The 24,806-nt window shown below is 40.2% G+C and overlaps 1 protein-coding gene across 6 annotated transcripts in view; it reads left to right on the top strand.

The window, feature by feature from the left end:
- The first annotated feature begins 4,261 nt into the window (after positions 1-4,261).
- The window catches only part of SCAMP1 (secretory carrier membrane protein 1), a 40,833-nt gene continuing 20,288 nt past the window's right edge, over positions 4,262-24,806 (top strand). Inside the window, exons 1-4 of one of the 6 annotated variants that reach the window (XM_030467457.1) lie at positions 4,441-4,498; positions 13,266-13,333; positions 16,066-16,143; positions 18,198-18,275. Coding sequence is in view for 2 of the 6 variants with exons in the window: in XM_030467455.1 (XP_030323315.1) it covers positions 4,442-4,498; positions 18,198-18,275 (135 nt within the window). In the remaining 4 variants the exon portion in view is untranslated. Of the gene's footprint in view, positions 4,499-13,227; positions 13,334-16,065; positions 16,144-18,197; positions 18,276-24,806 lie in introns of all 6 variants that reach the window. The other 5 variants (XM_030467458.1, XM_030467460.1, XM_030467459.1 and 2 more) reach the window with 5 other exon arrangements.

Consider the following 24,806-nt stretch of genomic DNA (forward strand, 5'->3'; position numbering starts at 1 on the left):
CCTGCACATCAGAATCAGGAGTCCAATTGTGAAGGATACATTCTGAGGTTTTTCACATTTCTTCTGCAAAACTATGTGTATTGAAACCAAGAAGCAATTATTCCTTTTGTTCTCAGTCTTTTCTCCTTATTTACTACAGAACAGGACCCCTGACACTTGACTACCACAGTTTCAAATCACTCATTTTTTAAATAGATTCCTCTCTCGATTGTTTTCCAGATCCAAGAATTGCAATTCAATTGCTCTCTAATTGGAATTTAATTGCTTAATAATTACAACTTATTAATCACTCGATGAATAAAATACAAGTGATTAAAAAGCAATGCAAAACATAACAATCAAAATGCAGACAACTATTTAGAGTCAGCTATTTACATATATTTCTAAATTGGAATGGATGAGTGACACACTGAAAAGTGAAGTTATTCACCGTAGTCATTTGACTGGATGGGATCACAGCACAAGTCCTGCTACAGTCTAGACAATTTCCATTGAAGTCCACCATTATATCTCTTTGTGTGAGGCTTTGAGTCTGGCCTCACTGGTTTGCAACTGTCTCAAAGGAGCAATTTTAAAATTAATAGCACTGGCTTGGGTGGAGGCCAAGAGCAGAGCTCTTGCAGAGCTCTGCTGGCCAGAGCAGAGCAGGGGATTACACCTCAATGTGATAAGACCTACTGGGTGTAGGCTATTGCTCCTTGAGCACCAGCCTTTAATGCTTTAATGGGCCACCTTGATTGTACTTGCGAAGTACCTGGCTAAGGGGGCTGAAGCAGAGTAAGGATGGCACCAGGAAGAAGATAAGAACTGATGAATGGGTGGAGACTACTCCCCTTTCTTGAGGGCCAACCTTCAATGCTGGGACACCCCTACCTGGCTAAAGTGGCTGGAAGAGAGGAGGAATGGCACCAAGGAAGAAGATAAAAACAGATGAGTGGGTGGGGGGCTACACCCTTCTGCTCCCTCCAGGCAGCCTGCCTTCTAAGGAACCTGGCTGACTGACAGCTGCCTCTTTGGAACAAAAGGTACTTGGGTATATATAGCTGTCCATGCTCTGACTGGCGTTGTCTCTTAACCCACTGCCATTTCTGCACTGGACCCTGTCCAGGATCAGCACCATCCTGAAGAACCTCGCTGGACAGCTAGACCCCTGGTGGTGACTCTCTCTCTTTCTCTCTCTCTCTCCCCATTTTCTTACCCTTTATTTCTCCTCACTCTCATTCTTTCTTACCATTTTCTTACCACTTCTCTCTCTCTCATATCTTTTTTTCCTCTCCACCTCTTTTGCCTGGCTCTGTATTTTTGCCTGTGTCAATTGTCAAATAAAATCTGCTTGCACCCAACCTTTTCTATGGTTTCGCATATCCAAAACAAATATAAATTTTAATGTTACCTCAGACTGTAACACTCTTCTTGAGGGCTACTGACACAGGAAGACATTGGAGAGATGTAAGACAAGGGCTAAAGAAGCCAGGCACCTGTAGTACAACAAAGAAGGAAGAAAAGGTGAGACTGAGGTCTGCTCACAGCCTGTACTATCTCTTTAATCACCTGCCTTAGCTTCTGCTCTTCTTACCACTCTTGAGTTGCTACAGGGACATTTGCGGCAGCACAGACAGCTAATGCTGCTTGGCTTGACTCCACAGCTGCCTCCCCAATCCCAAATATCATGTGTTTGCTTTGTAGTATCTTCCCTCATGACGGCAGCTTACTGTTCATTGCTCCCACACACTAGCTCCCACAGTAGATGAACCATTTTCTTAAAAGGCAGTGTTTGTGGCAGTGTGTGGCTTCAGCCACAGGCGTCCTGATTCTTTATAAAAGAAAGGGAAAATTGCTACTGTTCTGTCCCCAGCTGGCTGGATGCATGCGTTGTCTTCTTACAGCAGGAATAACTTGTATTATCATCTCCTGCTGTCTTGGCCACCTTTAATTACCACAATGTTAATGCTCTGCAAGTGTGCTTATGGTTACCTTGGCTGGTTGTGGGTTGGGAAACCCACAGAGTTTATTCTGGGAGAAAAATGAAGACACATTGCTGATGATAGCTACACTTTGCCTGCTTGTGCCTAAAATACAGGGGGAGATCCCCTGCAGTGGGAAAAGGGCTCTGCTCCTTGGACAAACATTAGCAGCTGGTCCACAGGAAAAAAGAAACATAGGGAAGGATGGTTTACTGGCTAACTAGTCTGTGTAGAGTTCCAGAACAGACAGAGCAGAATAGGACTATGGGGAACATGAAGAGAAGTAGTGAGTAATGGCTTTACTGGGGACAGCTTTTACTTTTCAAATCTAACCTTTGTTTTGAATGACATGACATCAAGAAGTATCATTCTAGGTCAGCAAAACTGATTCTTTGCTCCAGCCAAGAATGACCCAGTTTTGATATTATACATCTGCAGAGGGACCTGGACAGACTAGAGAGCTGGGCCAATTCCAACGGGATGAGGTTCAACAAGGCCAAGTGCCGGGTCCTGCACTTTGGCCACAACAACCCCATGCAGCGCTACAGGCTGGGGACAGAGTGGTTGGAGAGCAGCCAGGCAGAAAGGGACCTGGGAGTCTGCATCGACAAGAAACTGAACATGAGCCAGCAGTGTGCCCAGGTGGCCAAGAAGGCCAATGGCATCCTGGCCTGTATCAGAAACAGCGTCACCAGCAGGTCCAGGGAAGTGATTCTGCCCCTGTACTCAGCGCTGGTGAGGCCACACCTCGAGTACTGTGTCCAGTTCTAGGCCCCTCAGTTCAGGAAGGATATCGAGGTCCTGGAGCAGGTCCAAAGGAGGGCAACCAGGCTGGTGAAGGGACTCGAGCACAGACCCTATGAGGAGAGGCTGAGAGAGCTGGGGCTGCTCAGCCTGGAGAAGAGGAGGCTCAGGGGAGACCTCATTGTTGTCTACAACTACCTGAAAGGAGGCTGTAGCGAGGTGGGAACTGGACTCTTTTCACAGACAACCTTCAACAAGACAAGAGGACACAGTCTTAAGTTGTGCCAGGGGAGTTTTAGGTTAGATATTAGAAAGAATTTCTTCACGGAGAGGGTGATTAGGCTATGGAATGGACTGCCCGGTGAGGTGGTAGATTCTCCGTCCCTGGAGACATTTAAAAAAAGACTGGATGTGGCACTCAGTGCCATGGTCTAGCAACTGCTCCGGTGGGTCAAGGGTTGGACTAGATGATCTCTGAGGTCCCTTCCAACCCGGCTAATTCTATGATTCTATGATCCTGAACAGTCAAAATCAGTTACTCCAAGCAGCAAATAGGAGATGTTGGTTCTCTGATGGGAACTAAAGTATAATCCAGGTTCCCCTGGGGGGCATGCGAAACGGTGGCTTGATGCATTCTCACAGAAATTTCTCTTCATCTGGCCAGCCTCAAACCTCTTTTTAATGCATTGAAATGAAGCTTAAAGTATTTCTTTAGATACACGGTAAAGAAATTCAGGATTCACTGGTTTTAAAGTGTTGCATCAACAAAGACTGCTTGGAATCAAGTATACACAGATTTCAGCCACTGCTCTGAACCCAAGATTCTTCAGTGCTTCAAACAACTGCTCCCATTTGTTTGCATAATTTGCACCAGGTTCTTTCAAGTGCCCTCTCAGCATTTCTGATGAAGTATTTTAAAAGTCTATCGAAGAGTATGAAATAGCTGAACGCTCCCAAGAAGCCCTTTTAATGTGCCACTCTCTCCCCCGCCCTTGTTTTGTAGAGGATTTTGTGGCGGGGGTTCAAAGCCACACCCTACCGAGTCTTTGTTGAAACTTTGTGCAAGCCACCTGAGAAGCCACATGTTTGGTAAGCCACTTACCATGCCAAGAAAAGGGAACACAACAGCAAATCAGCCTCAACTTCCAAGGCGTCGCAGCCCGAGGGGAAGCCACGCTCCCCCGCCACGCCCGTCGGCAGCGCCCGCATGCGCCCTCCCTGCCCTGGGCCTGACACACACGGGCAGCCGCAGCATCACTCCCCACGGCTCCCGGCCGATAACCGAGGGCGGCGGGACAGAGCCCTCCATCGCCCCGCATCAACCCAGGCAATGGCGACGGGTCCCGAGCAGTCATGGGCCACCCCAGAAGCGGGCTCCACCAGCCATTCTCTCCCCCGCCAAACCGAGAAAAGGGCTGCGCGGTGCCTAAACCCACCTCCCTCCCTCCCCACCCACCCCGGGAACGGATTCTCCCAAGCCTTGCTCCCTCCCACCACCGGGAGCTGCCGCTTCCTTTCCCTCCAGGGCCGTCCCGCCCCGTAACCTCACTTCCGGGGCGGCCATTTTGGGAGGCCGTCGCTTCGTGGCTGGTCGGTGGCGGAGGGGGCGGGCTCGGGCCCGGGGCTGCAGCGGCGGGTGACAGCGGCGGGGTGGGGGGGGGCAGCAGGCCAGCCGGTGAGTGTCGGGGCAAAGAGCCGCCACCCGGGGATCGCACCGCCCGCCTGCCCCAGCCATGTCGGACTTCGACAGCAACCCCTTCGCCGACCCGGACCTCAACAACCCCTTCAAGGTGAGGCTGGAGGCGGGGAGGGGGCGGCTGGCGGCGGTGAGACTTCCAGGGTGTCGAGGCACTTGGGGAGCGAGCCGCGCCGAGCCGCGGGCATAGCGGAGAGCGAGGGAGAGGCCTCGGCCCCCCTCGCCCTCTCGAGGGCGGTGGGGAAGGGCCGGAGCGGAGGGGTAGTGTCGCCCCCGGAGCTTCCCGCGGCCCGGGCCGCCGCGGGCCCGGCAGCGCCGGAGGGAGCTGCACTCCGCCAGGCGTCGGCAGCGACAGCTCTGGGCGGGTCGCAGGCTAACAGCGTTGTTGGAAGCCCTAGAAACGAGGGGAAGCCTTTTCCAATGTTCAGGTTTCCGCGTTTCTTTCTGTGGCTGAAATAACACAAGTTGCATTTCAGGTACATTCAGGTGAAGAAGAATTAAAAAGAGGATTTTTTTGGTTTTGGCAGTAACTTGGTGTATAATACTACTGCAGTCTTCTTTGTTGCTTTAGTCTGACTCAGATAATTAAGCTTAGTTAATTTACCCTTTTTTCCCTCTGACCTCGTTCCAGCCCCCACCAAGCTTACTTGCTTCTGTACGTTATCTCTGAAGTACGCAGGCTGCTGATGGCTAGGCTCAAGTTCTGCCCTGCATCTCAAAATACTGTGTTGTAATGTATTCTAACGCTTTTAGTTTTTGCCCTTGTGACTTGCCATACAGCTCAGAATTTCTTCTTCACCTGCTTCTTTGGCTTCAGCTGTCAAAATGAGCTGACCTCCTTGGATGCTTCCCCTTGTTATAATTTCTTTCTTTTTTGTTTCAGTACAGTTCAATTAATTTATTGAACCACTTTAATAATACTACAATAATTTGTATGGCAGCGTTTTATTTCATGCTGACACTTTGAAACACATACGTGGTATATGGCAGTGCGTTTCAGATGTCAGCTGGAATAATGAAACCTTTAAAAATAAATAAATTAATAAATAAATAAAGCAGTCACATTTCAAGCATACTTCTGTGCATGTTGCTGCTCGAAGCATAGTGTTACTGACACTTATTCACTGGAGTCTATCAGAATAATTATTGCAGTTTTTATAGTCATAGAATTTAGTCAGTGGTATTCCTTAGGCTAGACACTGTGTTTTTACTTGTTGTACACAATGCAGTAACCTTCGAGATGGAGAGCAGCCCTGGCATTGGGATTACTGCCAGCAATAGCTTGGACTGGCACCAGTGTAGTGAGCACTGTTCTTTTAAATACCTTTTGGCACTAAGTACTGAAAAGATGTCATTGTTCTAGAATTTGTCTTCAGCAACAAAAATATATGATGCTTTTCCTCACTATTTGTAATAGTTATGAAAATAACATTTAGCAAAATGCATGCTGAATATATACTTAGGGTGGTTAGGGATACTGGACGCAGCATAGTTGACCGCTGTATTGATCATCGGCCTAAATTACTTGTTCTGGGGCGTGTTTCTGAGGCCTACACTAGGGACCTACCTCAACCATACTTTGAGTTTGAAAACATTTCTTAAAAGTTTATACTATAGCAATAGTTTATTCTGATTTCTCCTCAGGGTAAGACTTCTATTGTAGCTGTCAGGCAGAACCCATGCTCTACTTCTCATCTGCAATGCATGGTAATAAAAGGACTCTATAACAGCTTCTCTGTAACTCATAGCCCACTGTTAAAAACAGTCCTGGATTCCATTTATTTTCAGAAGTTGGTTTAGGAAAGCCACATACTTTTTCAAAAGCTTTTTTCACTTTCTTAAGTCTTTGCTAATTTTGGCCACATTCCATTGCCCACAAAAGGTAAACCTGCATATCTTTACTCATCCATGTGTTTAACTTGAAGGGGAAGAAGCCTCACATATAAGCCAAGCCATGGTTGTCATCACATTGGCATAACAGCATTAAAATTAGTGAGTATTAATGCATGCCTGTATTTAAATTTAGCCTGACTTGCGTGTTTTAAAATACTTCTCACATAATACCGGTATTTCTAGGTGGACCCTCTCAACCTAAGTCATTTTGTATGATCATCTTATTCAAATGTACTCAAATTTTTATTTGGTTTTGCTTTATAATTCTATATATAATGTGGTTAGTCATTTTCCTTGCTTTTGAAGCCGCTTCCTCTGCTAATGTGAAATCACTGAGTAGTGTGACAGAGGCAGCTGGGAGGGATACCATGAGGAAGCATTGTTGCAAGGGTCTAAAGATAGATTCTTCTTTTTCTTAAATATTTTGGGTTTACAAATGTCTGCCATCTACTTGTGAGGTTTCCTGTGACTATTATTGCCTTTCAACAAAAATATTGCTGCAGAGATTCTTGCTTGCAGAATTGCAAATTGCAAGTTGAGTCAGATAAATATGTTCTCACAGAAGATAAAGGTAGAGCAGAAACATCTCATTTGCTCAGTATTTTTGGGTAGTTAATTATTTTGAACAGTTAAAAAAAAAAGTAAGTTTCTGTTTTGGTATCTACTGGAAGTAATGAAATGTCTTTTGTAAAATTTACCTTGTATCAACAATTAACATACTTGGATTGATCATAAAACATTGTTGATTTTGAGACAGTGGCTGCTTAGCCTCTGCTTTTTCTTTTTTTATTCCTTAAAAAAAACCAAAGCAAACTTGAACTGAACCCAAAGGCTTATATGCTTTTGAAGTTGTTGCTTTTCTCTGTAAATAGCTGTCCTCTGGATGCTGTACCAACAAAATCAGTAGGTGTTTTGGTTTGAAAAACAAGTGGTAATGAAACAAGTAGATAAGTAGCATTCTAACATCTTAAAGTTCCACATTAATGTTGTGCAGAAGAAAGTATGTCCATGCACCATGGAAAAGAAGACTAGATAATCCTGATGTAATTTGATGTAGCAGCATTGTGAACAAGTACACATTTGGTGTGACCTCAGGTATAACAAATCAAAGCAGACTAGTAATGAAAGCTATTTAATTTCTTTCCCTGATAAGCACTTGCTGTACCTTGTGAGTATGACTTCACAGTTGGTAAAGTTCTTACTGACAAACTCTGCTGTTTGTCAGCACCCAAGTAGGGTGAGCAGAGCAGATCTAGTGATCATAGGTACTTTGAGCCAAGAGTCTATGAAGTGCTAGACAAGTCCATAGAGAGCAGAAAGATCTGAGCCCAAGTTAGAAAGTCAGGTCAGGGTCAGGATCAGGATCATGTCCAGTGAAAATAACCAGGGTCAGTAGTATTGGCAATTTCTTTGGCAGTGAGGCAGGTCTGACTACCTGGGAGGAGTTTGAGCATCCTTAGTAAATTCCTTAGAGTTTAATCTTGAACAGACTAAAGCAGGATGGAGTAAATCTTGTGTGACAAAAAGGCAGATTTCTAATGTAGCTGTCTCCTTGTTTTGTCTTTATTTTTGTTTGTTTCTAATGTCCTATGATGCCATAGTACCATAGTTGTCTTTTGTCTTGGGAGGTAATACAAATACAGAGGTTCTGAAGCCATAGTCACTTGAAATCCACTGTGAATTTGATTTTCTGTGAAACAATTCAGCAATTCACCAACAATAGAAATATGTTAGTTCTGTCTCTTTTTTGTTGTTGTAGTTTTTATTTTATGGTTGTTTGGGGTTGTTTGTTTGTTTTTGTGGTGGTTTTTTTTACATTTTATTCTTGTTTTATTAGGAAATGGTAGTGCTACTAAGAGTAGAAATTATTTTAAGCAGAGCTATGAGTTTCACAATCCTTTGTGGCATTGCTGATACAGACGGTAAAAGGTGTGAGAGCTGTTACAGTGATCCAAACATGAAACAGGAAGTTATAAATGACTGTGGAATGGGGACTTCAAAAATGGAGTTGTATGATGAATTGTGGTGGGTCAGTTCATCTGATGTGTATAGAGCTCTGAGCATATGCAAGTGTTTAATACTATAGACACTGTAGTAGGACTCAAAACTAAGATATATGTATTTCTGTTAAAATGTGCATGGTGACCTTTGGGTAAAATCAAAACCAGTATCTGATATGGATGAAAATTTAATCAGAATGGTCTATGTCCTGTTAAGTTTTTGTGTGGAAGGGCACATTCATGGAAATCTTCAAAATGTATGGCGTGTTAATTATGTTAGTAGTTTGTCTGGATTTGGTATCCAAACTGGTTAGTTTTGAGTTATTGCACCAAAAGAGGTCGTTTGTATTTCTCTCATGGCTGCTATTCTTATACAGGTGTCTCAGATGTTCTAAGACATCTAAAAATGGTGTTAGGCACCTGAATTGCTCTCACTGAGGTCACAGGATTACTTGAGTCATTAGAGCTAAGTGTATGTTAGAGTTTAAATTTACTGCAGAGGTAATTCCAGTTATAATTTGGATGTTGCACATAATCTGACTCACACAAGCACAGATTAATCTGGTTTGGCAGGATGTACAAGCTGGAAGTTTGATTCTGAAGCAGATATTGCAGATAGATGTGGCAGCAGAATCTATGCAGTTTATACCTTAGTTGCTGAAGCGAAGCTAAAGTGATAAAGTAATAGAAATTTACCAGAAGAAAGTCTAATTTTTTTGAAGGATTAGGACCCTAATTAATTGAAGTGTTTCTGCAATATTTGTGCTTTAGAATTCAAAGGTTTTGTTGTCTGTATGTATAACTGAGTTTTAATTCTATGAAATATACCTGATTAAATTTCTTGTCTTTAAATAAGTAAAGGACATAAAACACAAATGTTTTTCTGACCTTATTACCTGCTTTCACTTCATGACTTTGAAAGTTAGAAATTCTTCAAATCTTGCATAATTTAATGCTGAACATCATAGTATTGGGAGTATTCTTTAGTACATAGTAATTAGCTTTCAAGGGTACATGTCGTTAGTCCTGTAACTGCACTGTAATCTATTAAAACTGTGAAGTGTTTTAATATATATTACCAGCCATAGCTGCTTTTTTCCCCCAGATTTTCACTGAAGTATTAGTATGTGTTGCATTAGTATTATTGCACTATGTATTGATACTTAACTTTACAAAGAGGAACATAACACATGTTTCAGGAGAAAGATTTGAGAATAGCTATTAGATGGAGATGATGCTTTTGTTAGGCATATAGTAGTTCCTTCATTGCAAGATGGGACTGATGGAAGCTTGGTCTTGTGAAGTTTCAAAGTTTTTTGATTTTGGATTTGGGGAATGTCCCTTGCTTGGTAGCTCAGAAGCCTTCTTTTGTGTTTTAGCCTAGCTGGTAACAAAGGACCACATGGCTGTTTGCTCTCCCTTCCCCCAGTTCGGGATGGCAAGGAGAGAATTCACCTAAAACCTTGTGGGTCAAGACAATGGCTAGGAAGATTTCACTTACCAATTACAGTCATAGGCAAAACATCCTCAACTTGTGGAAAAAAAAATCCCCCAATTTACTTAATCATTAATCAAATCAAAACAAGACAGAGAAAACAAAACTTAAATACCATACCCTACCCATCCCTTCTTTCCAAGCCCAAATTACCTTGTTCTCAATATCTCTACCTCCTCCCAATGGCGCAAGGGTGTGTGGAGTGGGGGTTGCAGTCAGTTTGTCACAGGTTGTTTTCTGCTGCTCCTTCTTCCTCAGGGAGGAGGACTCCTCAGCCCCTGCTAATGTGGGATCCCTCCCACAGGAGAGAGTCCTTCATGAACCTGTCCCATTGGAGTCCCTCCCACGAGATGCAGTCCCTCAGGAGCAAAGTGCTCCAGTGTGGGCTGCCTATAGAGTCACAGCCTGTTTTGGTAACATCACCCTGCTGTGAGGTCCTCCACAGCTGTAGCTCCACTTCTGCTCCACCATTTTACTCCACAGGCTGCATAATCCTTCATGGGCTGCGGGGGGGTAGCGTGGCACGTCACCATTGCATGTAAGGAAACCTCTGTTCAGGTGCCTTCTCTGTCTTCTACCTCACCGACCTTGGTATCTCTGTTCAGGCTTTGTTCTCGCCTCCAGTACTCCTCTTGTCTTGCCTTCTCTTCCCTCAAGTCTTACAGCTGCATGTTTTGCCTTTTTGAGTATGTTGATCATAGAGGTGCATTCATTGTCACTGATGGGCTCAACATGAGACAGAGGTGGAGCCAGACACTTTGGATCAAGGGGAGTTTTCATCAGCTTCTCACAGGAGCCACTTCTAGGGCCACTCCTCTGTTATCAAAAAACACACACAACCCAGAATACCTTCAAAGCTCTACTCCATGAGATAATGGCATATAATGGGCAAGGCTCTAAGAGCCTAAGTGTAAGAAATACAACTGGCTACTTTTCCACTATCCTATTTAATAATTGCCTTCTGGCAGTTGGGGGGGGGGAATGTTGTAAAATGGCTGATTGGTGAATAAGATTGAATTTGAAATTGTGAAAGTATTCTTGTAGTGGTTACTCAGTCTTATTTTATTGCTGAAAGCAAACAAGTAGTCTTTATTTTGCCTCAGACTCATTAATTTCTCCAAGTGTTACATGTCTGGCCTTTAAGTATAATTCTTCCTTGTAGTAACAGTTTTTAATCATAGGTAAATTATGTTATTGTTGATTCAGTATGTTAAGACTTCCTTTTTATTGGTAAATGTAAACTGTTTCTACTTCTAATGTAATGTCTCAGTTTAATTGATCTTTATGAAGCTTATGTGCCTTAACTCATTCTTGGTGCTTGGGATGGTGAAGAAAGAAATAAAGCACAATAAACCAGCAATGTTTGACACTGGATCAAAACCTTCGTAGCTTCTTGAAACTTAACTTTTCCATCTGCAGCTTGTTATGGTATGAACAAAGGAGAAAGTTTTCGGGGAGTCTGGCTCTTTGATTTACACCAAATGTTTCCTGAACGTTTGAGCATTGCACATTGCAATGTGTGCGTAGTGCACTGCAGGACTGAAATACACATACTTCATGTGCATGCTGTTTTCTAAGTGTCAGGTCCTAATTTAAAAGCTGAAACCCAACAGTTAACACAGGAGGAGAATTAACTCTAATATGCATTGCTGGCCAACTGCGTTTTTCCCCCCTCCACCCCCTCCAATTTTATTCTCAAAAGCTAAGCTTTTCTGAAACTCTCTCCCTAAAAATGATCATAAGGACATATTGAAAGCAACAGATATTATATGGAGAGTTTCAATTGAAATAGCAATAGCTTTGCCCTCCAGGAATAATTTATGAAAAGTGGGATGGACAGTATTCCCTTTATCTAGTAAGAAAAAACAGATCAACAAACATGGCTTCAGGCATTTTCCATTGCACTTTTGCTTAATTTTTTGAGCAAGTGGTGTTGTCTTGTGAAGTACTCAATAGAGAGCAGGAAGTACAACTGTTACTGTAAAAAATCTACCAAAACAAAATCATGCCTCAGGATGCATTCTTAATAGGAAGTGTACAATTAGTGTTACATTTAGTAAAGGCTTATATGAAGAGAGTATGGGGTAAGTTGTGTTAATGAAAAACCTGAAAAGAAAGATCCTTTTTATGTAGCAGAACAAAGCCTTTCAGTAGGAGTGGTAGACATAGGAAATCCTAGTTGGTCAAGATTGACTTTGCTGGATGTGTGTATCTGATCTCATGATTTCCCCAGGGTTGTTTCACCAGTCTAGACTCTTGGTCCTCATAGACTTGTGGCTTTTGATTCTGTTCTGTATGGAGTCAAACAATCAGAGTTTCTTTAAGGAATAACATCTTTACTGAGCGTGTTGAGTAGTTTAGAGGATAAGATTGGGGTTGCTTTTGCTTTCTGGGAGCTTTGTTCCAAGTGCAGAAAGATAGGTAGGTAAAGGTAGTTATGAAACAGAAAATGTGAAAGAAGTTAGGTTATATTTTTATCTGGAATTTGTGTTTCCAGTTGCTGATGTGTTGTAAAACATTTATGATCTCTTTCCAAATCAGTGTTTAGATTGGGTCTATAAACACTGTTTCTTGACATATGCGTTATGATGTTGCTAGTCTTTGGGAGCAAACTGAAAAATAATGAAGTAAGTTAAAAGATTCTGTGCAGAGCACTTTGTCACTTACTCAGTGCCAGTTAGGAAAAGAAAAGCAACAAAAGCATATATTATTGTTGTATTTTATATATATATTTAAGTATATATATATACACACTTTTTTTTTTTCATACTTGTTTTTTCCTCTTTGATTTCATGTTAAATTATTTGTGCATAAGATAAACACTTCACTCTTTTTGAAAGAAATGGTGTACTTCAAAATTGCAAACTTTTTAAAACAACTTGGCTAGTTTGCAGGGGACCAATCCTAGTTCAGTCCTGTCTCTTCACTTAAAAGCAATCAGAATCGTATCTAACAATCTAAATTTAGCTGATGGTGTTTTTCAGAATATTACCGAGTTATGCATGCTATCTTACTCATGGTGGAACAATGCTAGACCCATTCCCAGTGAACAGTAGTACAAAGAATCATTAGGGTTATATCCAGTTCTTCAGACTTTAATTTGGTAATTGCTTCTGTATTAATGTTACCTGATAGCTGATAACTTTGTTTTTTAAGCTGTAAAAGCTGTGTAGATTGGATTATTATGCTCCATTTTAAACATTCTCTCCAATTGTGTTCATATACCCTCTATGTAAGTGGATATTCCGTTAATTTTATCTGTATCTGAGTGACGTAATCGTAATTTATTAAACTGGCACAGAGACATTTTTAGTAGTTATCAAGGTGGTCTGGCCAATGTGTGATACAAATGTGTTTTCCGTTTTGTTTGTGTTTCTGTGTTTGGTAGTTTTTGGGTTTTCTGCCCCAACCCCTTTTTCTTTTCTGACATAGTAGATATAAATATTGCAGTGCTTCTTCAACTTGTCTCCTAGTGGTTCAAAGACTGTGATGCTGATCTTTGCTTTTGAGATTCACATAGGAGAGAAACTACAAGAAGCAGGTAAAATGAAAGAGTAGATGGAAAATAGTTAATTTTTGCTGGTTTCTAAAAACTATAGTCTCCTGAACTAACTCATATATTGAAAATGTCCTCTGAAATGAGTGTGTGTGACTTAAATACAGCACTAGTTGCTGCTGCTGTGTACGAAAAATGCCCTGTTCTTAAATTCCATCTGTGGTTGGGATCGCTAATAGTTAAAAAGATCTAAAATTCAGGCAAGTTGAACAGGCAGGAGTTTGGGTGAGTTAAGGCTGAAGAAGGAAGTGTGAACTGGAAGGAATGAACATTTGAGTTGGACAAGATGAGAATTGCAGGGATCAGCACTCAAAGGGGCAGGGACTGGTACTGGTCTGAGAAAAATCATATTGTCATGAGTTAGTGCAAAAACAGGTCCAATTTGGGCAAAAGTACTGGTCTACCAGGGTATAGCTTTCTCAGTTGGAGATTGGACAGGGCATCTTACAGTTGCTGACATCAGATATTTGAAGTCTGTCCCAGAAATTCCTGATTGTATTTGCAGAGAGTAACCCAATTTTTAATCAAATAATGCAGCAAGTTGAGGTCTCCAAATGGTTCCAGCTGTGCTGCTGCGTAGTAAGGGTGTCTGCATATCACCTATTGAAGCTTGTCTTCGATGCTTTTTTCTGTTTCTTAATATTAAAACACCAGAAATAACTCAAAGATAATGCATTTTAACTTTATTATCTGTGTGTGATACAAAATAGGGAAAAATAAGTTACGCCAGCCTAGATTTACTTATTCTTGTAGAATGTCAAACCACTATGAATATACATGTTATGCAACATAAAAATTTGATAACTTCTACTTAAATGCCACTTTTTCTGGTGGTCCTGCGCAACATTTATTGGTCATATTCACTGATCAAACCCCAGTTAACTTCTAAATTCAATGTATTATTATTGTGCAGCAGTGAGTATTTTTTAAAATGAAAAGCAATGAGTGTATGGTAAATGATTCAAGGTAATTTTTTTGTGCTCTTTGTGATGTCAGGTCTAATTTCTTCAGAAATATTGCAACTAATTTTTTGACACATGAAGTGCAGTTCCTGCTGGCATTAGTTATTTGATGCACTGTAGATAGTCACAATTTAAAGTCTATCAGCCTATACCTGAGCAGCCAATCTATGAACACCTTGTTCCTTTCCATGCTGAGGACAGTTCTGTGATTGGAGAAAGTCACAGTGAACAAGAATAGGAGGGATGTGGATCTCCAGGCTAGTACTTGCCTCCTTCGGCTATGAGATTACTCTTCCTGTAATTTCTGGTTTACTTCTCCTTGAGTCTTTCTGCTTGTGGAAGAGGTCAGGTAATGAACTTCTACTTAATTCCAGGCTATGTCATTGAGATTTTCTGAGAGAAGGATCTGTATGCTACTTGCCATGGTGGGGTTCAGTTTCAATTTCAATACTGTATTTCAATATTGTTATATATTTTTTTTAAATCTAGGTGATGAAGTTTTTCTTAAATAGAGCTTTTACTCAAGGTCATTCACGATTTTTTAGAGCTGCTGCTTCTGCAGTATTTGCAAGAATGCAGCAATTGCTGATTCAACATGAGAATGGACTTCCAGTGTGAGGCATCTTGCTCTACTCGCAGTTTGTGTTTAAGCATAGAATATAGTTCTACTACAAAGATATTTGGTGTGGTAAGCTTGTTTGGCTTAGCATATGTTTCCTGTCACTTGTCAGTGTTAGAATGTCACTATAGCTGTGTGAAGAGATCTGAGAAACAATTTTCCCCTATCTTGTCTAAAGCACAGGGAAAAAAAAGTCTTTTTTTCATCAGATATCTATTGTTGTTTCATCAGATCTTTATTATTGCATATTGTATTTCTGAATATGGACTCTTCCGAATTTGCCTTCACCACTCTTCCCTGCTTTTTGGAAATACAGTGCTGTTCAGAGGCTGTCCTATGAGTCTATTCTAGTTGTTCAAGTAATTGCATTTATTGTCCTTCACAGACAGAGTCAGGCAGAGTTATTCAGTTAATAGTGCACTCTTCAAACCAATAATTAAGTGTTGAAACATATTTAGAAGCAGATAATTTAACTTAAAGTATTAAAACTCAGTGTTGTCTAGTTTTAATAAAGTAGGCTTACTGTTTCACTTAGCGATTGATGGTTAGGTATCACTAGTTTCCTGTCTGTCTATACATGAGCATTTTTATGTGTGGAAGAAGGAATGATACAAGAGCATCTGTGGAAGTGATATCGTATTGAATGTCTGAACAGAGTAATTTTTGCTCTGCTAATTCACTCTAACATGTAAGTACTAGAATATGTGTACTGAGTATAGCTAGATTGCATTTTGTTAGAGTTCCTGTGGTGCTGTGTTTCATATTTGTGATCAAAGCAGTTCTGGTAAGGCACCAGTGTCATTGTCAGTGCAGACCATCAAGGCCTTGTCTGCTTTGCACTCTTGCTTCCCCCTAGTAGCAGGCTGGGGTTGGGCAAGAGTTTGGGAAGGGGCAAATGCAGGACAGCTGACCAAATAAATATTCCATACTGTGTACTGTCATGCTTGACAGCAGCATTGGTGTTGCTGGTAGTGGTGATGGGGATGTTCCAAGGTAACTTGCTGAAAAGCTGGCTGTGCACCTGTTTACTGGTGGGAGGTGGTGAGTGATTGCATCACTTACAGGTTTGTTGTTTTTTTTTTTTCTCTGTCTCTCCTCCACCTTTATAAAGCTGTCTTTTTCTTGTCACCCACAAGTTTTACTTGCTTTTGCCCTTCTGACTCTTCCCTCATCCCAATGAGGAAGGCTTTGAGTGAGCTTAGCTGCTGCCAAGGGTAAGCCCACCACAGTTTTCAGCTGTATACACCTTTCTGCCATTCTTTATATTGAGTCATGAAATTGTCTTATGTATATTAACTTTGTTTGAAGTTTCTCTTTTTTGATCTTGTACTGACAAGCCTAGTAAACTAATTCCTATTTCACATGTCAGATTTACTACTTATCTTATGATCTTTTTATTCAGTGTTTCCTAGTGTTCGTACTTGAATTCTGACATTCTCCACACATGCACACACTTCCTTATTTTTATTGTTTATTTGTACAATATTTTATGCAATTCATTTAATGAAAGAACATTTGACAGTGAACTAGTTCATCGGTTTATACAAGACATGATTTTAGCTGAAACAGCACATTCAAGTCCAGGATGGTAAATAAAAATAAGACAAACTTGTGGGACATACTGTCACTATGGTGGCTTTATTTAAACCACTAATTATGGTATAGGTCAAATGTAGGAAAGCTGATTTTGAATTGCATGTAACATTGTTTTGTATACATTTATAGGAAGGATGATTCTTGTTCAATTACCATTGAAGTACTGTTTTGCAGTGAAATGTATGCTTTTGCCAAAAGTGGTAGCATTTTGTGACCTGAAGGGTAGTTTTGAAGTATGCTTACACACATGAATTTGAGTAAAATATGCACCATATGAATTTTTAATTGTTGAAGCAATGATTTTTGTCCTAAACTGCTTTATAGTGAAAACTTCTAAACTGACTCATCAACAGACATGTGACTGTACCCAATGGAAGAAACAGGCTTATGCTCATTTGCTGCGTCCTTCATGATTTTTGAGTTGATAAATACTCTGTCACATTTCTTTTTTTAATAGCTGTATGTAAGTTGGCTGCAGCCACTAAGAAAATTCTGTTCAGGCATCTGTAGATTGGTACTGCTGTCAAGACTAAGCTGACACTGTAATAGATGCTGATTCTAAGAAACTAGGTTTTATTTTTTAGTAGCTTAATAGTTTTTATGTTTACTTTAGTGTAGATTAATTCACTGTATATAAAAAAGTAAATATTCAAGGTACAGGTCTTAAATAAAAGGATTAATATAAATGTATAGAAATGAAAATATTTAAATTCTTCTTAGTCTCTGTCGATTCCAGTTGATTTTCTAATGTTGAAATAGTGTATTGAAATTAAGAAAATACTTAATAGTTATAGTTAAATAGTATATTTAGAGTTATTTGTATTCAACGTACATATAAAATACTGTACACTTTTTTTTTTGCATGTACATAAACATATAAACTGAATAAGTGGATTTATTAATTTTCAAAAAACTTCTCTTTAATCCATTCTTACACTCTGGAGATGCAAAAACTTTAAATTAAGGCACAGAAACAACGTAGTGGAGCCAGGCACATGCAATAAGGGCAATTTTTGTTCACACAGAGCTTCTGTGGTAGTGGGCACTTCTGCTCTTTGGCAGCACTGAGCCTGCCATATCTCTAGCACAGACAGATATCCTGAAAACACTGCCTCAAGCTAAACCTCAGGCGGTGTTTTTTATTACACAGTTCATTGGACAAAAAACCCGACACACTTTTTTTCCTTATTTTTACCAGTTCAGGTAAGTGCTGTGCCAAAGGTGCTTTTGGCATTATGGGACACTTGTCCGGAGCTTCATTTTTCTGAAATGCTTTTCCAATTTCTCCGGGTGTTGGAGGTGCTGTAGAATAGGGAAACCCAGGAACTACAGAAGCTCTTTTCTTCCGTTTTACTAATTATATATGTATAGTTATGGAGTCCATTGGTCAACATAGCAGGGTATGGTTTTCTTCCCTTCTCTGTCGAGAGGTTTTTTTCCTTATGACAGATGGGGTTTTGTTTTGACTGTGTTAATCTAGATTTATAAGAAGCTCAGAATGGAATTATGTTATTTTGGAGACAGAGGAGGATTTTTACCATCTTTTCAAGTGAAAACAAACCTTTTTTTAGATTGAAACAAAAGCTGAGCTTTATATCATATAATGATAAAAGTATTGACTTGTTGGTTATATCCATGTCCAGTACATTTACAGAGTTGTCTTCTCTTCTAGGATCCTTCTGTTACACAAGTGACAAGAAATGTTCCTCCAGGGCTAGATGAATACAATCCTTTCTCTGATTCAAGAACAGTAAGCACATTTATGTCTTTATTACCCTGTTAATTTTTTTAGGTAAGATTGGTGAGGTACTGTTTTCAGAGTTTGGGACTGATGTTGTAAAACACATGACAGGCTAGCTAGAGGTAAGGGAAGATGAATAAGCATTGGTAGTGCCATCAGGTATTTTGGGTATTTGTTTAAGTAACAGCCCACAGCTATGAGCAGTTGTGCTGTAGTAAAAGGAATAATTTATGTCCAGGACAGTCAGTTGCTTTTGGCCTCCAATTTATATAGTTTTAATTTACTTTCTGCTTATCTTCACTTACTGGAGGGGAATATAAGGAAGGTTGTAGTAAATTCATAGTGTAAGAGCATTTATTAATGGTTACTTTTGCTGGTGAAGGTTTCCTTCAAGATTAGCAAAGTCTATGGATGATTAATATCTGTCTGATTTATAAACATTCAAATACTATAGTTTTCAAATGTAGACTCAGTTCCTGTGCCAAGCTGGTAGTGCTGTTAGGGGCTGTTGGCATTTAATTCTTGCACTGCAACAGTAAGGTTTCATACAGTATTAAAAGGCTAGATTGGCAGAAGCTTGTGTTTTAGTATGCCTTAGATAAGCAGTTGTGTCACGGTTTAACACTGGCCCAGCAATTAAACCAAATAACAGACGCTCTCTATTAACCTCTCTCTCCTCCTTGATAAAGAAAGGAGAGAGAATAAGGGAGAGAGACTTATGGGTTGGAAACTAAGCTACACAACTTTAATGAAAGAGTAATGATAAACAGGAAAAATTACTAAATATATACAAATATACAGGAAAATGGAAACCACATTCCTCACCACTTTCCCCCAGTAACTCTCACGTCACCACCAAGGCTTCAGGGCAGCCCTGGGAAAGTCCAGGCTGGACTCCTGGAGTCGGCAGCAGTCGGGAACTGGAGGCAGGAACACACAGATACGGGCTGGCACGGATCAGGACCACAGGCAGGCGAACGGACGGGATCCTTCCAGGATGCCGGGTGAAGGAAGGGAAGCAGGAAATCAGGAAATCCGGAAATCCATCAAATTTATACAGAGTGTGACGTATATGGGATGGAATACTCTGTTTGGTCAATTCTAGCATCTGTCTTGTCTGTTCCTCTCCAAAGGAGGGCTCAGGTGAGACCTCTTCATCCTCCTGGACGGTAAAATGTTTTCCTCAGAGCTGAGCACTGTCCTTGGCTCTGCATACCAGTCTCTAGCAGTAACTATAAACATCAAGTGTTATCAATCCTAGAAGCACACATTGTCTGAGAAACTTGCTGTTAATTTCAGCAAGTGCAACTACTTAAAGAGACTTAGCTGAAAGCAAAAAGTACAAGACAGAAAATCACCTTTATCCTGGCCCAAACCAAGACAAGTTCAAAGCACGATATTTACAACTAACAACAATATTAAATGTCTCAAAAATTTTGTTCTAACTCACAATATCATGCAATATGTTTGTTTCTGAAGCTTCAAGAGTTTCAAAATTCCCTTGTATTTGCCACTTGCTAAAAAGACAGTAGATCTTTTTTATAAAAAAATAAAAATGTAGAGCTATTACTACATAGAATAGAGCTATTAATAAAAGCTTTTTTGTTACTTACTGATTTTAACATGCAACTCTGTCGGAAAAGGAAAACCGAATTTTAAGGCTAAGGTTATCTGGCTTTGAGCATTGAGCTGTGCAGGTACAGAGGATTCTAATTGCTCATTACAGATGTCACTCTGAAAAACTGAGAGGATGGAGGAAATCCTTAAGTTATTGTTGAGATCCACTGAATATATGCTATACTAATGCACCGCAATTCCACTGATAATCTTTGAGATGTTAGAAATTCATACGACCTGTCTGTTGAATGAGCAGTTCCCTTTCTGTAGAGGAAAAGAACTTTCAGATTTTTTTGCAGAAAACAAGGCTGAGAGAATAAATTATATATTCAGCTAAGAATGCAGTGATAGTCAACCTCTAGATGATATCTCCCTTTCTCTTGTATCTCTGAATCCCTATCTCTTTATATCTTGTGTACGCTGAATATGTAGGTACTTTTACTGTAATTGTATGCGTTTGCAGGAATGGTTTTTGGTATCTGAAGTATATGTTCACAGTTTCATGTGCTTAATTTTTCTTTCAGCCTTGTATGCAAGAAAAGGGCATATGTGAACAAATAAAGGTATATGACGAGTAAGAAGAGACAGTGAAAGACTGGATGAGCAGAGGTAGAAGCAGGGTCTGTGAATTTTAGGCCTGGAGAATGACAAGGATAGAGAAGTTACTCAGCTTTTTGTGTGCAGGCCAGAGCAAAAACATCCAGTTAGTTTCTGGAGGCTTTGACTTGGTGCTATTCCCTGTTCTACCTTTGTTGGGAAGCTAAGTCACCTTGAACAGTTTTTTGCAGGTAATCCCCCTTCTGACATTTAAAAACCATAATGGCACTAGTAAGCAGAAAGGATACAAGCTGGTGGTAGCAAAATATATCCACCAGTTTTCTGTGCTCTTTAGTTTAAGAATCACTGGTCTGTAAAACTTAAAATGATGCTTGTTTCAGTATAAATAACAATATGTAGTTGTAGTTTCTAAGTTGTAGTTATTAAGGAAGATGAAAAGTATGATTTAATTAAAAATTTAGCTTTCTAGTGGTAGTGGTGAGATGGTATCTTGCAGTCTCCAGCATTAACACAGGATTGACCGTCCCCATTCCCTCCAAATGCTCTATGCATGCTGGACTTTAAAAATTCTCCATTGCAAATCTAGACAGGGATGCTTCTTTTATGAGAAAGTGGCTTCAGACTCTTAATGCTGACACTTTCTATCTTTGCTCAGTTGTGTTCTTCCTTTGCCATGGCAGGTGCTTCATATCAGTTCTTGCTTGGCTATCAGGACAGGACAGAAAAAATAAAAGTAAATTCTACTTATTGTCAGTATTCCTTATTCTGATTGTTGAGTTTTTTAGTATTTCAGTGCATTCACCTTTCCTCAGTCAAGGTAAATCCTTTACATACATAGGGAGAAATTTGGCAGGAAAATACTACAAGATATAGTGAAGACAGTACATTGCTGTAGGAAATTTTAGGTTACAGGTGTCACCACCTTGATACCTAATATAAGAATTCATGAGTCTTTTCTTTTTGCTTCCTCCAAAGTTTAAAAGCCTGTCTTATTTTTGATTGTTAAACCAAAGTTTTTAGTGAATGATGTAAATGTCAGGTTAAATATTGTTGCCTGCATCCTCAGTGGTTTTGTCTCCAGCTCTTAACAGTCACCATGGAGATGACTTAGTGTCATCTGTCATGTTTCTGAAATCAGCAAGAAACAGATGAGATTAGACAGTTAGTATTTCTGCTTCATCATTTAATTAAACTACTGTTAAAGATGACCTTTAATCTCTTCCTGTTTCTACAAGTTTTGCTAGTGCATGTTGAACTTTTCTGAGCACTTTGTGTGTATATGTGTAACATGTATAGTCACAATAATGTATATAGTAATAACATCCAAATTAATGCATTAAAAATTTGAAAAAAATAATCAGTACAGTTGGGAGTTTTTAAGGAACATTTCAATGGATTTTTTCAGGAAATGCCTGGACATCTCCCCTCCTTTTGTCTTGCATGCAAACACAGTGAAGTGTTTATAAAAACATACTGATCATATACACCTGATTTCCTTTGGAAGTCTTCCCCCCCACTCCCAGTAAATAAAGTACTTCACCCCCGTGGGAAAATTTATTAAAGAGAGACCTTCTTCTGAGCATTTATGTCCAGGCAAGCTTTTCTCTTCAAGAGAGGTCATAATATTTGCAGTGCATATGTGAGAGCCAGGTATGAAATAAAAAGGCCTATCCCAGAAAGTACCATTTTGGGTAGGAAAGAAAAGGGTGTTGTAGAATGGGGTTAAGTTGAATTACAGCATTGTAATGTGTGAGTGAGGATGGAAGACTGAATCTTTGAAGTGAAATATCTGTAAAAGAAGTTAACTTGGTTCTCCTGTCCAAATGTGGGTGATATGCTGTGATACAATACTATGCAGTGATCACTGTAGTTGTACAATCCTTACAAGTCTGAGTAATTAGGGTTAGAGTTACATCCATAAAAAGACAAGAATTTCTGACCATCTTACTGTTAATGTCATGTCAATTCTATGTGGATTGTAAGTCAGGTATCTCTGTTCCATAACCAAATCCTTAAGCCACCCACAGCACTTGGACACCTAACCAACATATGGCCAGAAACATATGACAGAGTAAGTGCTGAGTCATAGGTTTCAAGGGACCTCTGGCAGTCATCGTTCTCAGGTTTCACTCTTCAGAGTTGGTCATTAAGTCACATTGCTTAGCACCTTGTGTTGGGGAGTTTTCAATATATGTAAGAATGGAGATTCTGTAGCCTCCGTTGTCAACCTGTTCCAGTGTTTGTCACTTCTTAGATTTTTTTTTTCACCATGATATCTGATTAGTCTGCTGTGTTTTAACCAATAACATACAGTTTAATAAACGTACCATCTTTTCGCAACAACTTTTTGTATGCAGATGTATAAGGGAGTAGAAGTAAATCTGTTTAATTTTTGATGTTTTATATTTAGCATATTATATGTTAAATACAGTATAATTCTACAGCTTTATCCTGATATGTGAATAAGCCAGACTGTGGTCCTGTAAGTATAAAATTAAGAAATGAAAGAATTTTTACAGGATGACTGTGACATTCTGCTCAGGTAAGAGACACAGGTCAAGTCTACTTTTCAAATGCTCATTATGCCTGACACGGAGCCAAGACTTCCAGTTTCCAGAACAATGAACTGGACTGTTAAGCTTGAGAGGAGAAGAAAGAGGCTTGACTTCTATGGCCCTGAAGTCACCTGAGAAGCCTACATCTTCTCATTTAATTCTGAAGAAAAAAGAAAGTACAGTAGTTTTTTTGAATGCTCTGGTATGAACCACATAAGATTAAGTAGCTGTGGAAAGTTTTGTGTTTCACTGCTTTGAGTAGGGTTCTAAAAATGAGTACTTCAGTTTGATAGGAAGACTTAGTGCAGCCTTAGTTTAAAATGGTTGCATGATGGTCACTTCTTAGGAGTGTAGAAGGAGGCAATTTCAAAGTGCTGGAAATCAAGCAAGTGGGGCACAAGGTCAGCTTTTCTGAGCAGAGAGGGATCTTGCTCCAGAACTTCAGTGGAAAACAAGATTGTATGGACATCGGAAGCAAGGGCGAGCAGCACAGGAGAACTATAGAGATGGTATTTGCTACTGTAAGGACAAAAAGTATGCAGCCAGTGCTAAGTCTAGGTCATCTGGATGTTGCCAGCTGGCCGCTGGATGGTTTTACACCACTAACTCACTGCAATTGCAACAACTCAACAACTGCACGCCAGTTAGCAGGTGGCTATTGTTCAGCACTGTGAACAGAACCTCAAGGTGCCGACTGGTCTGCTCTGATTTTTGCAAGGAAATTGTATCTATATCCTATATCTATATCTATATATATCTATAGCAGTTCAAGAGTATCAGTCACACAATTTGTAACAAAAAAAAATTAACTTACAGAGCACTATGAGCAGAGCTCCTCAAGGTTCTGTTCACAGTTCTGTGATGAACGAAAGCCACCTGCTGATTGATGTACAGGTGTACTGGTGGTGAGTTGGAAGTATAGAAGTGTTTGGTAGCCAGCTGGTGGTAGCCAGTTGTCCTGTTTCCCAAAGCTTGATCAGGGCTTAGCTGGACAGCACTGTGAAGGACAACAAGAAGGGCTTTAAAAAATGTTTTAATAGCAAAGGAGGATGAGAGAGAGCATCAGTCTGTCACTTGATGTGGTTAATCACAAGTAGGGATGTAGACAAATCACAGATGTTTAATGCCTTCTTCACCTCTCCCTTTAATACTCATGATGGCTCCTTGGAGCTCTGTGGCTTGGGACATGGTGAATTCCCAGACACCTCTGAAGTTTTGCAAGGCTTGCTGCTTCAGCTGAATGCACATAAGTTTATGGGGCCTGATGGGTTTCATACCAGGGTACTGAAAGAGCTGGTCAACTTTGTTGTGGGACCTCTCTCCGTAATATTCCAATTGTGTTAGGAGTCTGAAAAGGTTCCAGACAACTGAAATGAAAGCTGGCAAACTTGTCCCAGCTTTCAAGAACGGTAAGAAGGAAGGCTCTGATCTTACAGGCCTGTCAGTCTCACTTCAGTGCCTTGTAAAATTATGGATAGAGTTATTCTAGGAGTTACAGGAAAATACTTGAGAGAGACAACACAGTCATAGCCAGCATGGGTACATGAGGGGAAAGTCCTCCTTAACTAACTTAATTTCCTTGTATGACAGAGGCAACCATATAATTGAACAAGGAAAGCCAGCAGATATCATCGTTTTGGATTTTAGCCAAGTTTTTGATACTATCTCTCACTGTGTCCTTCTGGACAGAATGTCCAGTACACAGCTAGACAAATCCATAATATATTGGGTGAGCCACTGGGTGATACGTCTGACTCAAAGAGGTGTAGTAAATGGGGTTACATCAGGCTGGTGGCTAGTCACCAGTGGG

The sequence above is a fragment of the Calypte anna genome, chromosome Z (assembly GCF_003957555.1).
Source record: "Calypte anna isolate BGI_N300 chromosome Z, bCalAnn1_v1.p, whole genome shotgun sequence".
NCBI lineage: Eukaryota > Metazoa > Chordata > Aves > Apodiformes > Trochilidae > Calypte > Calypte anna.